We start from the raw sequence: 15,085 nt of genomic DNA on the forward strand, positions 1-15,085 counted from the left end.
CCTCCGGACGTGTATGAGGTGTCTGGGGTTGATGGTTTCGGCCTTCGAGGCGATCCCCTTCGCCCAGTTTCACACGCGGGTGCTTCAGGCGGAGGTCCTGGCCAAGTGGGACGGGCGTCCGCAATCTCTGGATCTGCGGCTGTCCTTAAGCCATCTCACCCGAAGGGGTCTTTTGTGGTGGCTCCAGTCCCCAGCGGTGTCGGGGGGCAAGTCCTTCCGTCCTTTGTCGTGGACGGTGATCACCACGGATGCCAGCCTGTCGGGCTGGGGTGGTGTTCTGGGCATTCTGTCCGCCCAGGGAACTTGGTCGGAGGAGGAATCCTCCCTTCCGATCAACATTCTAGAATTGCGAGCGATAAATCTCTGTCTTCTGCGTTGGACGGACAGGCTTCAGGGCCGTCCAGTTCGGGTGCAGACGGACAATGCCACAGCGGTGGCCTACATCAACCACCAAGGGGGCACCAGGAGTGCCCGGGCGACTCGGGAAGTAGCCGACATTCTGTCTTGGGCCGAGACGCACGTCCCGGCTATCTCTGCAGTTCACATTCCGGGGGTGGAAAACTGGCAGGCGGATTATCTGATCCGCCAGACCCTGGACCAGGGGGAATGGTCCCTTCACCCGGATGTCTTCCAGATGTTGTGCGCGAAGTGGGGGTCCCCAGATGTGGACCTGTTCGCGTCTCGTCTAAACCACAAGGTGGAAAGGTTCGTGGCAAGGACGCGCGATCCTCGGGCAGACGCCTCGGACGCGTTAGTGACGCCCTGGCATCATTATCGCCTGATGTATGCCTTTCCACCGATTCAGCTGCTGTCCAGGTTTCTTCGCAGGTTGGCCTCGAAACCGAAATCGGTGATTCTGGTGGCACCGGACTGGCCTCGCCGGTCTTGGTACGCAGACCTCGTGAATCTGGCGGTCGACGCTCCGTGGCGTCTGCCACTTCGAGAAGATCTCCTGTCTCAAGGACCGATATTCCATCCTGCTTTACAGTCGCTGGCTTTAACGGCCTGGCTGTTGAAAGCCAGGTCCTGAAGGATAGGGGTCTCTCCCCTGAGGTCATTCCCACTTTGATCAAGGCCAGGAAGGCCTCTTCAGGGAAGATTTACTACCGTACTTGGAAGGCGTATTTTGCCTGGTGTGAGTCCAGGGGGTATTCTCCTCGCTCATACTCGGTATCGAGAGTGTTGGCTTTCCTTCAAACGTGCGTGGACCAGCGTTTGGCGTTGGCCACGATTAAGGGTCAGATTTCTGCGCTGGCCGTTCTCTTTCAACGTCCTGTGGCGTCGAACTCTTTGGTTAGCACCTTTGTTCAAGGGGTGCGACATTTGGTCCCTCCTAGGAGGGAGCCTTTGCCTCCATGGGATTTGAACCTTGTTCTGTCCGTGTTGCAACATGCTCCTTTTGAAAATATCAGGGAGATCTCGTTGTCTTTGTTGTCCAAGAAGGTTGCTTTCTTAGTGGCGATCACTTCGGCTCGCAGGGTGTCGGAGCTGGCGGCCTTGTCCTGCAAGTCTCCGTATTTGGTGATTCACTTGGATAAGGTGGTCTTGCGACCTAACCTGTCTTTTCTTCCGAAGAGGATCTCGGAATTTCACCTCAATGAGGACATTGTCTTGCCTTCGCTTTGCGCGAAGCCTAAGATTCCAAAGGAGGTGTCTTTACATTCCTTGGATGTTGTTAGGGCGATCAGGGTTTACCTGTCATCGCCTAAATCCTTTCGCAAGTCGATTCTCTCTTTGTCCTTCCTGAGGGACCTCGGAAGGGCATGGCGGCGTCGGCTTCTACCATCGCCAAATGGATCAGACAGACCATTGAGCAGGCCTATGCTTTGAGGGGGAAGGTTCCTCCCGTGCCTGTGAAGGCGCACTCTACCAGATCTTTGAGTACGTCTTGGGCCTGTCATCATCGGGCTTCTGTGGCCCAGGTGTGTAAGGCGGCGACTTGGTCGTCCGTTCACGCCTTCTCAAAATTTTACAAAGTGGATGTTCAGGCATTGGCAGATGCTTCTTTTGGCCGTAAAGTTCTTAGTGCGGCGGTGCCTTAGGGTCCCTTGTTTGGGCCCTTGGCTGTTGGGGTGTTTTTACCCCTAGGTTACTTGTTTTTTCCTGGGTTGTTGCTCCTGTTGAGCACGTTTTCCTGTTGCCCAGTTGGTTCTCTTACTTTGGTAAGGTTCCTTTCTCTGATGTGGGTACTGCGTTGCTTTAGGCGCGGCTGCTGTTTTTCCCACCCCTCATGTCTACACTGCTTTGGGACGTCCCCATTAGTGACGAATATGAAGAGGCGGCGACTGTCGGAGGACGTAAGAGAAAACTGAATTTTTGTAAAATCTTACCTGTAAAATTCCTTTCTCTGAGTCCTCCGACAGTCGCCGCCCCCGCCCCTCTTTTGGGGTTTGTTTATGTACTCTACTGCTATTCTACTGAAACTGAGTTGGTGTGCAGGAAGCAGGGAGGTATTGACTGAGGGGACCACCCCCTGGGGGTGGGATATGCTAAAAGCTTTGATATTAATATATTCTGTTGCCTAGCTACTCCTACGGAGCAAAGGTCAATAACCCCATTAGTGACGAATATGAAGAGGCGGCGACTGTGGGAGGACTCAGAGAAAGGAATTTTACAGGTAAGATTTTACAAAAATTCCGTTATTTGCATTTACCACTATCTTGTCACTATTATCATTTTTATGAATTTTATATATATATATATATATATATATATATATATATATATATATATATATATATATATATATATATATCGATTCATTTTCTATCAATATATATTGGAAATCATTATTTTAAGCAAGCGCTATAGGTAGTCACTTTAGACTATTTACCTGCAACACGTTTCCTTATTTCTATAGCAGCTGCTATAAATGCACAATTTTGTATTTATTTAAATCACTTGTTTAATATTCACATATTTATTCACATATTTATAATTGAACACCTGGCGCGGGGCATATACTAACCGTATATTCCTTACATATCACTTACCTAGGTGATTAGTGCCTTTTGGGCATTCTGACATCAGGCATCTGTGTCCCAGGTTAGCAAGGTGACTACCTAGTCATCTGGACGTATTTTTTACCTAGTTTTACAAAGTTATTTTGTGCATCTTTGGATGCATGTTTTGGCCACAGGGATTTACAGGCAGCTTTGCGGTTCCTTGTTACCCCTTTGGAAGGCCCACTGTCAGGTGGTTGCTGGTCTTGCCTGTTAGCTTCTATTTTGCTTCCCACCCCTCCTTGAGTCACTGCTTTGAGAAGTCCCTATGGTCAAAAATAGAGTAGCTTTGTCTGTTAATAAACTGAAGAGAAATAGGGATTTCTCCCATTCATTGTTGAACACATATTTGTTTTATTTATAGTGCTTTGTGACTAACTGGCTTGCCTATAGCAGAGAGGGGTGTTATTCCAGCCTCCCATAGGCGGTGCTGTGTTTTTACTGTCTAGTGTCCTTCTCCTGTAGGTAGCACTATAAACCCTATGGTCAAGAATGAAGAGAAGCTATGTCCGTCCAGTGAACTCAGAATAAGGGATTTTATGATGAATAACAAGAAAACACAACTTTTGTGTGTCCATGCGGTGACCAGCGTTTTACAATGCAGTAAAAATACAATCACCAACCACAGTGTGAGTTAATACTTTCCTGGATTTGTGATGGAATGGTAAAGGTTCATTTAGAAGAATGGTAACATTTGCTGCATTTGTTACTGGAGAAAGGCGGTATCACAGCACTACTTTATAACTACATGCTACCCACAAGTTAACTTTAAGTACTGTATCCTTTAGTAATGATATTAAAACATGTTCTGTCCTGAATAAAGTATTTCAATTATTGTTACGATTGTGCAGTGTTTACCAGCCCTGGTGCTTTGTAGTACAGTTAGACTGCTTTGCTTCTGCAGAGCTATAGATGGAGAAAAATGAAGCCTGGCTATAGAGAATATTGACCAGTTTTCAAATACTGGAGCTCTTTTAACATGGGGAAAGGGGAGCATTTCTCTGGGTAGGAAAGGATGAGATTGAACTTTTTAAAAATCTCTAATGGTAACCTAAGAACTGTAATTTACAGTATACATAAGACAGAGGGTTTTTGTTTTGCACATAATTGGAGCATTAGGAGGCTATACGTTTATGTATAAGAATTATTCCCTTACTTGGAACATACTACATGGGCATACTATCTCTGTTGACTATGTTGACTATATGTAATATAGAAAATGTTTTGGCAGTATACTTCCAAATGTTTTTACTTTGGAGCATTATTTTTGATCATAAACCCCTGAATGGATGTCTCTATTGTTAATTCTTTGTCTATAAATCTGTTAAATTTGGATCAAACTGGACACCCAGGGCTAGGTTTTCATCAAATTTCAGTTAGCTGGAAGCTGTGCAAGATTTCCATCTCATGCAAATTCATGAGTCTAGCGTAAGCAAACTTTGAACAAGGAAAAGTCCATAGTTGCATAGCTTGCAATAATGTATCTGGGTTTTGCTAGCTACAGAGTTAAAATACTTTCTGCTACTGATGCTGCAAAATTCTGGTAGGATGAATACATTTTAAACAGAAATTTTTTTTGTTGTCCTTACTGCAGTCAGATGCTTGATGGTTTACTAATATGTTCGCTTAAAAAAAAAAAAAAAAATGGAAGCTTCCATTGTTGACAGTACCTGCTCCAGGCCCAGCAACCCTATGTTTGTTTTACTACTTGGAGTCCCTGCCCTGGAACAAGCATGTACTTTGCAAGAGTCTTGACACTTGATCAGCACGTATTCAATAAATTGTTACTAAACCCACAACAGTAAAATTAGTTTGTATATGCAGAATAGCATGCTTGTTATACTCACTGTGGAAACAAAGGGGGTTTCTTCTGCATTGTGTAAAAAGGCTGTTATTCGTGTATGCACAGATCCTCCCCTTCCTGCACTGTCCCCCATGCAGTAAAGCATGCTTGTTCTCACCGTGGAACCTAAGGAGTTAATGCTACATGTTGTGTAAAAAGGCTGTTTGATCCTGTCTCCTGATATCATCTCCCACTCTCCAAAAAATAACCTGATATTTACAGAGTGTATTAAGTCAGGCTGCACATGCGGGGTTTTGTGTGTATTGCTATAGTGTTTGTGTGTGTGTATGTATATATATATATATATATATATATATATATATATATATATATATATATATATATATATACATAGAGAGAGAGAGACCTGAAGCAACAATCCTGGGAAAAATGAAAACTCCTTCAAGCTTTCACCACACACTGATACAAGTCACAAGACTGCTCTAACTGCTATATACTGCTGAGGGGAAAAGGTATTTATTAGTTTATATTTACTAAAATTATTGCATTTCCCTGTTCTATGTACTTTGGGAAACAAGATGTAGTGAATGCTGGTTCTGGGTTTAGTAAAACTTTAAATAGTAGAAGTATAAGCTTCCACATGCCAAAACAAGTTATTAGTATCAGCTTCTATATATCTACCCTTGCATTTCTTTTTAAACTCCACAGTCTGTCTATGATGTAAAGCAGATTAGACTTTTCCTCCACCTTCCAACGTTGATGCATGTATAGCTAACAACAAACAAGGGTGTTAGACAAAGTTTTTGGAAATTCATTCAGGAGTCCCTCTTTCACACAGTAGCCTGGGTTGTATACAGTATGTGTTGCATTGGCTAGAGACAACTATAAATGTTTTACCCCCGCAGCAGCAGTCAGGGTGAACAAAGCCCCCAGAAAATATTTAATTATCAAAACAGAACTTGACAGGGATGCCCACTATCCCCTTTATTTATTATGACAGTGGAGCGCCTATTGTGCACCATTCAAGCCAGCCCCCAGAGCCTTAGAGCTTCCAGACATAGTGTTCATTTTCTTCATCTTCCTCTCTGTAGTCACTATACTAGTTCTAATTACAGAACTAAACAAATTTAGTTCTTTAGAAGATTAGAAGATCAACTACAACAAATCTGCAAAAATCTTCTAGACCTAACCCTAAATAGGATTCAGTGAAACGTCCCCTTCCAAATGTGCCCTATCTCATATTGGGTACCTTGGTACGGCAGTCATGGCCAATCTACGGAAATGTTTTGACTTGAATTTTAAACCCCTACTACTAGCAATTCAATAGCACCTCAGTATGTGGCATAACAATTTGTTCATGTGATTCAGCCTAAACAATAGATTTTTAAGTCCACTTTGAAATCCATCCCTGGTTATTGGCTTCATTTTGTGCAGATAAAAAAAAAAAAAAAAAAAATCAATCCTTAAAATGCCCAAGAATATGGGGGATATGTACCTTCCTGATCCAGTCCATTGCCATACATCATTTCAGGATGTGAGGTGGTTATTGTGGTGGGAGGCTTCACTGATCAGGAGGGTGGCTTGGTGGCAGACTGTTTCAGGTAAAGCAAAGGGTTTTTCAGTATGGATTCTGCTGCTTGTATCTCTGGATCGAATTGTTTTTTAATATGTAGTTTTCACAGAAATTAGTCTCTGCTTGCAGTGTGCTTACTTTAACATTGCTATTAGAAGGGTTTTGCCCTCATGTATGTGAGGCCAGGTTTGTATGGACATTAAAATAATATTTTAAATGGAATTATCTGTTTTGCATTAGTTTATTATGACCTCATGCACACAGGGTGTTTTGCTTTTCTCCTCTGAACGCCAGAACTCCTAACAGGAGAAAAGCTGCCTAAAAAAATATGCTCAACGCTGGGTATTGCACACGTCAAGCGTTTGAAAGTTAATGGATTCCATTAGCCAGAATATTAATTTTTTCTGGCCATTGGAATGCATTAACGCTCAAACCTGCCTAGCTTTTAGACATGTTAAGGCACTTCAAGAGTTTTTTTTTTTTTCTGCTCTCCTGATGTTTTTTTTTTTTTTTTTTCAGCCTGTAAATGCTCCTCTTCTCGTATTTCTGTAAATGCCTAAGTGTGCATAGACCTATAAGCTAACATGTGCTTTTACAATCTGGGAAAAAAAAAACCAAATGCTTGTAAACTTTTTATTTTATTTTTAAATTCCGTGTGTACGATTCCTTATAGGTTCATAATCTGTTTTCTAATTGTCATGTTTGGGTATAACCTCTGATCCTTTGCATTTTTAGATGAATCTGATGGTGGCGATAAACAGAAGAAACAGTCTGGAAACCCTCATGTTGAACTGCGTAAGTATGAGCTCAGATTGCTTTATGAAATGAGTAGTACCTTATTCTGTACGATCATAATTGGGTAATGATGTGAAACAATTGCAGTTTAAAGCTTAAAGTGGAAGGAAAGCCTTATACTTAAATACTCCCCCGCAATCATTATTGTAAGCTTTAAGTCGTCTATCCCAAAATAAAATAAAAAAAACAGTTTTATACCTTTATTTTACAGTATTCAGTGCTTGTCACATGGCTTCAATCCCTCTTCCTTCTGAGTCTAAGGGAAGCTGATGGATGGGTTTACTGAATACTAGTAACATCACTTCCAGAAGTGACCCTGCTCCTCTGTAGGCTATGGGCATGTTCAGGATGGGGGGAGCTGATCATTGGTTCCCCGGCAGTGTTTTTTCATACATGAGCACGCTTGTGCATCCTTATTCATAAAAAATATCAAGAATTAAAAAAATCAACCATTCACACTGGAGGGCTAGTAGAACATCTGTTGCACATATACAGTGAAGCTATGCAGGGCTCTGAATCAAAAAATATTTCAAGAATGGTACAGGTTGGAATTCATCTAAAACCAAAATAAGCCCAAAAAGGCCCTTTGGCATAACTACGCTGAGGGGATGCTGAAAACATATAAAACATATTAACCTTATGTTCCACTTAACCACTTGCCGAACAGCCGCCATAGTTCTACAGCGGCAGGTCGGTCTGTTACGCGAAACTACATACCTGTAGGTCGTTTCGTATAGCAGTTAGTGGGGGCACGTGCACACGCCGATTGGCTAGAGGGGGAGCCAATCAGCGGGTCTGACAGACGCGATGTCCGCCGGGCACCCTCAATTGCTCCCAATGGAGACAGAACAGCAGTCTGCCGAGGAAACACTGCACACCACTGTTCTGTCCGTGATGAATACAGGAATCCTGTGTTCCTCCTATTTAGGAACCCATGTCTCCATGTTCATCCAGTAATTGCATCCTAGGCACACATTTAACCCTTTGATCGCCCCTGGTGTTAACCCCTTCCCTGCCAATGTCAGTACAGTAACAGTGCATATTTTTAGGACTGATTACTGTAGTAATGTCACTGGCCCCCTCAAAAGTGTCAGGTATCTGATCTGTCCGCCGCAATGTCGCAGTCCCACTAAAAATCGCTGATCGCCGGCATTACTAGTAAAAATAAATAAAGATGAAATAAATCGTTCCCCTAATTTGTAGACGCAATATTTTTTGCGCAAACCAATCAATATACACTTATTGGGAATTTTTTTTACTGAAAATATGTAGCAGAATACATATTGGCCTAAATTAATGAAAAATCTTTTTTTTTTTTTTTTTATTGGAAATGTTTTATAGCAGAAAGTAAAAAATATTGTTTGTTTTCTTTTTTTGAATTGTCACTCTTTTTTTTTATAGAGCAAAAAATAACAACCACAGAGGTGATCAAATACCATCAAAAGAAAGCTCTATCTGTGGGAATAAAAGGACATCAATTTTTTTTAGATACAGCGTCGCACGACCGCGCAATTGTCAGTTAAAGTAACACAGTGCCGTATCGCAAAAAATTACCTGGTCTTTAAGGGGTTAAAACCTTCCGGTCCTTAAGTGGTTAAAGTCCATATAAATGTAGATGGTGGCAGCTCCTCATTAGGAGAGAGGAGTAATCTCTGGAATATATAAGAAGGAACAACAGAGGGTGCCAACTAAGTGCTGTATATATAAAAGTTTCTCGGCTTGACCAGTGAAAGCGGCTAGCAATCGATACCCAAAAACTGGCCCCTTGATGATGTCAGCGGCCAGCCGGGAGCTCTGGGGCGCCGCATCGCTGGACTGAAGATGTGTAAAGTTCCTCTAAGTTCATTAATTCCTTGTGACATAAGACTTGGGTCACAGAGCCCAGTAAGTCTTCCCCCAAAGCCCTCTTCCCTCACTCCTAAGAATTGGGAGGCATCTATTAGTTTGGCTCTCCGGGTCACAGGAGTAAAACAAGCTAAAAAACCTACCCTCTCAAATCTTTCTTCCCTAAAATGAAACAAAATGTGCCCAAGGACAGTCAGATTTGCTGAGTGCCCTGAAGCATCTCTTGTCCCATGGAGTAGTTGTGCCAGTACCTTCTCAATACCGGTTTAAAGGATTCTGTTCAAAATGGTTTATGGTACCAAAGCCCAACAGGGATATTTATCCTCTTCTGGACTTACAATCTACAAGGTCGGTAACTGCTTGTGTAAGACCAAGGGATCTGTACAGTAGACCTCTAAGATGCCGATCCTCTGCTCCCAGGTTATTCAAAAAGTTTTTTCTCTGTCGCTCATTGACAGGCGTAGTCCTCCTTGATTAATATCAACTCGGGTTATACTGCCCTCTACAGGAGTAGGACTAGACAGCAAAGAAAACGTTCTGGCCACACCCTAGGGGCAGTCCCAGAGGGTATATCCTCTCACTTCCTGCTACAGCAAATCATTTTTTTTCTGTCTAGTTAGGAGTAAGGACCTAGATTCCTTGCTAGGATCTTCGGTCCTGGCAGGATTTTTTTTTTTTTTAGAAATACTTTTTTTAGACAGCTTTTTTTCTCCAGTGTTCCTGTGAGATCTTCCAGCAAGTACGCTGAAACTGGGCGACGGGCTGGATGTTGAGATCCAGTGGTCACCCCAGTTCAGCCTACGAGCGCGTGCAGGCCATAGCTCCGCGCTGGGTCAGCCGCGACATAGTCCCACTGGACGGGGACTGACCCTGCGAGTTAAACGTCTCGCCTGGACGCCAATGACCAACAGAGTCACGGCGTCCGTATTGGTCGACAGCCCCCCCACCCAGGTGGAGAGGGGTTCTGTCAGGAGTTGGCGCCCGCCTGGTTCCGGTATGATGAGTAGAATGTTCCCCCTCTCCCCCTGTCGGGTTTGTTGGTGGACGCGGGCCCCTCTCTGGGATGGTCGGACACTCGGTTTTCTGGGTCTCCCCTCTATCCTATAACAGGTCACAGATCCCCCAATTTGAGTGTGATTTTTGTGAATAGAAACCAGGAGGCTTGGTTTGGGAGCTGACTATCTAAAGTCACTATATGACTGTAAGGGTGACTACTGTCAGTGGCAGACTACTAAAAGGCATTACTATTGAGGTATAGAGGTATCCTACCTGTCTAGTGTGTACACAGGCCGATGCCTATGCCTGAGTTACTGCAGCCACAGATCGCCATCCCTCCAGAAAGCCGGTCACTTCCACAGGCCGCACAGCCTCCCGCAGGCCGAGGCACTTCCACAGGCCGCACAGGCCGAATGCACACATCCCGCAGGCCGCTGCTAACTTGCAAGCCGCCGCTATCCTACACAGGCCGCCGACATTTTCCTGCAGATCGCACGAGGCCGCCATATTGGCGTAGCCTCGTGTCTCCAGCATGGGGGCGGCCATGTTTGAGGTGACCAAACACCTCGTGGAGTAATTGGGAGGCGCCGGAAGGCGTGTAAAGGGGCGGAGCCGCCTCCTTGGCGCAGGGAAAGCAAGCCAAAGACTTCCTGTCTGTAACAGACAGTGCTGGAAGCAGGTTGATAAGAAACTTCTGTGCATCCGGTGAGCCTTGGGGTCTCTCTCTCTCTCTCTCTCTTTCTGAGGGGTCCAAGCAGGTAGACTGAGGGGCGCTACTGCGCTGTGGGACTAAGTTAAAAAAAAAAAAAGATGTTTTTTTTTTTTTCTTGCAATTAATTTTTTTGTGTTTGCTGGCAAGTGTCTTGTTACATGAACCCTGCCACACATGTATCCCCACCTGATCCCCTCAGGGTGGCCGCAGGACCCTCCAGTACCCCACTTGTGATGATGCATTATCAGCAGTTTTGGAGTCTTTGGTATCCCGGGTGGAGGTAGCCTGTCAGGGACGGGGGTCAAGAAGAGCGACCCCCGCCTACCCCTATGTCATCTGATACCTCAGATACGGATTCTGAGCTGGTCATTGCAGTCCCTTTTCTGGGGTTGTTGTCTCAGGTACGGTCTCCTCAGACAGTAAGGAGGACGCTTCTGCCTCCGCCATAGCTCAAGAAGCGTTGGTGGAAGCACTAGTTGTGTCTGTCCGGGAAACCTTAAATCTTGAGGTTACACCGGCAGAGGTAGCTGAGACTCATATTCCTTTTTTGGTACTAGCAAGCCTACCAAAATGGTGAAGGGTTTCCCTTGCCCAAATAGGATCGTCCGTAAATGAGCCCTGCTATTTCCAAACGCATGACTAGGCGCTATCATTTTGAGGAATCCCTCATTATAAAGATGGACGGTACCACCAATAGTGGACTCACCGATTTCCAGACTAAATAAAGCCACTGTTATCCCGTTGGATTGACAGAATGGGCCCTACCCATCTCTAGGGTGGGGGGACGTCTTCACCGGTTTCCGGATCCAGGGCTTTCCAGAATCCCGGATAAAGGGGTTCGCAAGGTCATATGGTCGGGATACAAGATTGAGTTTCGATCACTTCCACCGGTGCGATTCTTCCCTTCCAATAGTCGACATCCCCGGGTCGCTTAAAAGCTTTGCGGGGGACAGCTTGATACAACAAGCAGTGGTAGTTCCCATTCCTTGCAGGAGTTCTAGTCGAACTTGTTCACAATGCCCAGGAAAAAGGGCTAGGTGCGTCCAATTCTGGTCTTGGAAGAGATGGAGTCCATCCATACAGTGGTGGCCTCCCTGCATCAGGGGGATTTCCTGGCGTCCATAGACATTTAGGATGCCTATCCTTATATCTTCGCAGGACATCAGCGTTTTCGTTGCTTTTCCCAAAGATCATCCCTGGTTCCCACTGAACTATCTGGGCCTAATTTTGGATACATCCTTGGCAAGAGTGTTTCTCCATGCGGAGAAACTCCAGAAGATTCAGTCAATGATTCGGATGTTGCTGTCCGTCAACTGGCTGGGATTGATGGTCGCCTCCTTAGAGGCAGTACCGTTTGCCCAGTCTCATACCCGAATTCTCCAAAGAGGAGATTCTTCTCATATGGAATCGGAATCCCGATTCCCTGGACAATCGGATCCGATTGAGTGAGCGGACCAGGGAGGCTCTGGTCTGGTGGCTTCGGTCTCCGATGCTCAGCCAGGGGGAAGTCATTTCTTCTGATAAATTCCAGGTTACCGATAAATGTGTTGGAACTGAGAGCGATCAGACTTTGTCTGATTTACTGGACCGAGCAGCTCCAGGGCAGCCCGGTTCGGATCCAATCGGACTATGCCACGGTCATGACTTAGGTCGATCACCAAGGGGCACCAAGAGTGCCCTGGCGGCCATAGAAGTGGCCAACATTCTTATTGGGGGAACAGTTGTTCCAGTTCTCTCCGCGATATTTATCACGGGGGTGGACAGGCAGATTATTTCAGCCGTCAGATTCTGGATCAAGAGGAATAGTCTCTTCATCCAGAGGTATTTCACCAGCTGTCCCTTCATTGGGGCACCCCGGATATGGATCTGTTGGTAGGTTGGCTCAACAGGGCTCGCACCCGCGATCCTCTAGCGGACGCAGCAGACGCGCTGAACGGCCTGTAAAGGCAGTATCAGCTACTATATGTCTTCCCCCCTCTCAAATTGCTGCTGAGATTTCTCCGCAGGATAGAGGTGGAGGGAACTCCAGTTATCCTGGAAATTCCGAGCTGGCCTCGTCAAGCCGGGTACGCCGACTTGGACAGGCTAGTCGCGGACGCTCCTTGGAAACTTCCTCTCAGGGAGGATGTGCGGTCTCAAGGACCGATCTTCCATCCTGCTTGACAGTCGCTGGTTTTAATGGCCTGGCTATTGAGACCCAGGTACTGAAGGACAGAGGGTTGTCGGCTTCAGTTATTCCTACTCTATTAAAGCAAGGAAAGCGACTTCCAGCAAAGTCTATTATCGCACATGGAAGGCTTATATTGCGTGGTGTGAATCTTTGGAATTTCCCCCACGTACCTATTCGGTGACCCGAATCTTGGCTTTTCTGCAAAAGGGGGTTGAGCAGAAACTATCCTATCAAGGGTCAGGTTTCAGCATTAGCAATCTTCTTTCAGAAGCCTTGGGCTACTCATTCCTTGGTGTCCAGGGGGTGCGGCACTTGGCTCTGCCAGTGCGCGCGCCCTTACCGCCCTGGGATCTTAATTTGGTGTTTGTCGGTTCTTCAGAAACCTCCCTTTGAAAATATCAGGGAGATTCCCTTGCTTACATTATCCCAGAAGGTGGCCTTCTTGGTGGCTATCACTTCTGCATGCAGGGTGTCAGAACTGGCTGCATTATCATGCCATTCCCCATATCTAGTGGTTCATAGGGATAAGGTAGTTCTTCATCCGAAGCCATCCTTTCTTCCTAAGGTGGTTTCAGATTTTCATCTGAATGAAGATATTGTGCTACCTTCCTTGTGTCCTAAGCCCAATCATCCTCAGGAATATGCGTTGCATTCCTTGGATGTGGTTCGGGCAATCAGGGTATACCTGAAGACTACGGAATCTTTCCATAAGACGGATTCACTTTTTGTGATCACGGATGGCCCCAGAAAGGGGTTGCCTGCATCTGCCGCGACTATCTCCAAATGGATTAGACAGACGGTGTTACAGGCTTATTCTATTAAGGGTCGGAATCCTCCGTTCCCTGTTAAGGCGCACTCCACTCGAGCGCTCAGTACTTCCTGGGCCTACCGCCATCAGGCGTCAGTGGTCCAGGTGTGCAAGGCGGCTACCTGGTAGTCGGTGCATACCTTTACAAATTTTATAAAGTTGATGTGATGGCAACGGCGGATGCCTCATTTGGCCGCAAGGTTTTGCAGGCCGCAATTTGAGGAGACCGGTGGTCTACCTCGAGGGTTTTTTTCAGTTGGAATTTCAGTTGAGTCTCATCGTGTGATTGATGAGCCTTTAAAACTTCTAGTTGGCACCGTTTGGGCCTTCTAGATTGGATTTTGATTTCCATTTTCCCACCCCTCATTTGTGGCACTGCTTTGGGACGTCCCGAGTTGATATTAATCAAGGAGGACTACGTCTGTCAATGAGCGACAGAGAAAAAAGAATTTTGTAAAATCTTACCGTAAAATCCTTTTCTCTTAAGCTCATTGACAGACGTAGTACCCGCCCCTCTGTTTTTGAGTTGGGTTGGGTTAAATTCTCTAAACACTGCTTTGTGACATAACTGATTTGCTGTAGCAGGAAGTGAGAGGATATACCCTCTGGGACTGCCCCTAGGGTGTGGCCAGAACGTTTTCTTTCCTGTCTAGTCCTACTCCTGTAGAGGGCAGTATAACCCGAGTTGATATTAATCAAGGAGGACTACGTCTGTCAATGAGCTTAAGAGAAAAGGATTTTACGGTAAGATTTTACAAAAATCCATTTATCACCTCTTCTTGCCTTTCTCAGAACTTATGGCATCCCAGTCGCAGGATATCAAGAAGACCTTCTCCTGAAGGCCTAATTTCATTCAAAAGCTCTCCAACACAACATCCTGCCGACCGGGAACAGGCATCAGCCTTCCCTCAAACCTACTCTCTCTACTACTACTCTGTCCAGCCAAGCAAGTGGCTCCCTATCTTGGTGGATTTAAATTGCAGCCTAACAATAGGGAGGTTTTTCCTTTTTCCATCACTGGAAAGTGAGCACAACAGATGCCATTATTTTAGGTTGGGGGGAAGTGTTTAATTTATTTCACAGTTCACGGAACGTAGACACCAATGAAAGCCATGCTCCACGTCAACATCCTGGAGCTCAGAGCAGTTCGGTTGGCTCTACAACATTGGACCTTCTATGGGGACACCCAGTCATTGTGCATTTAGACATTGTTGTGTGTTTAATATCTTGATGTTTTTATCACCTTTCAAAGGGGTAGCACAACATATTTATACCCTTTTCTATTATCTTGTATACAGATATTTTTGAGTGCAGATCTCCACTTTGAGTGCCGGTTCACACTTGTGCGGCTGCGGAGATCGCATGTAATTCGGAGCGCAC

The 15,085-nt window shown here is 45.4% G+C and overlaps 1 protein-coding gene across 3 annotated transcripts in view; it reads left to right on the forward strand.

Annotated features, from left to right (window-relative positions):
- Window positions 1-15,085, forward strand: part of PIKFYVE (phosphoinositide kinase, FYVE-type zinc finger containing) — a 583,956-nt gene that overhangs the window by 444,838 nt on the left and 124,033 nt on the right. For all 3 annotated transcript variants that reach the window (XM_082260055.1, XM_082260056.1, XM_082260057.1), the window contains one exon: window positions 7,115-7,174. In XM_082260055.1, coding sequence (XP_082116181.1) covers window positions 7,115-7,174 — 60 coding nt within the window. The remainder of the gene's footprint in view (window positions 1-7,114; window positions 7,175-15,085) is intronic.

The sequence above is a fragment of the Pelophylax lessonae genome (assembly GCF_965119305.1).
Source record: "Pelophylax lessonae genome assembly, chromosome: 6".
In the NCBI taxonomy this organism is placed as follows: Eukaryota; Metazoa; Chordata; class Amphibia; order Anura; family Ranidae; genus Pelophylax; species Pelophylax lessonae.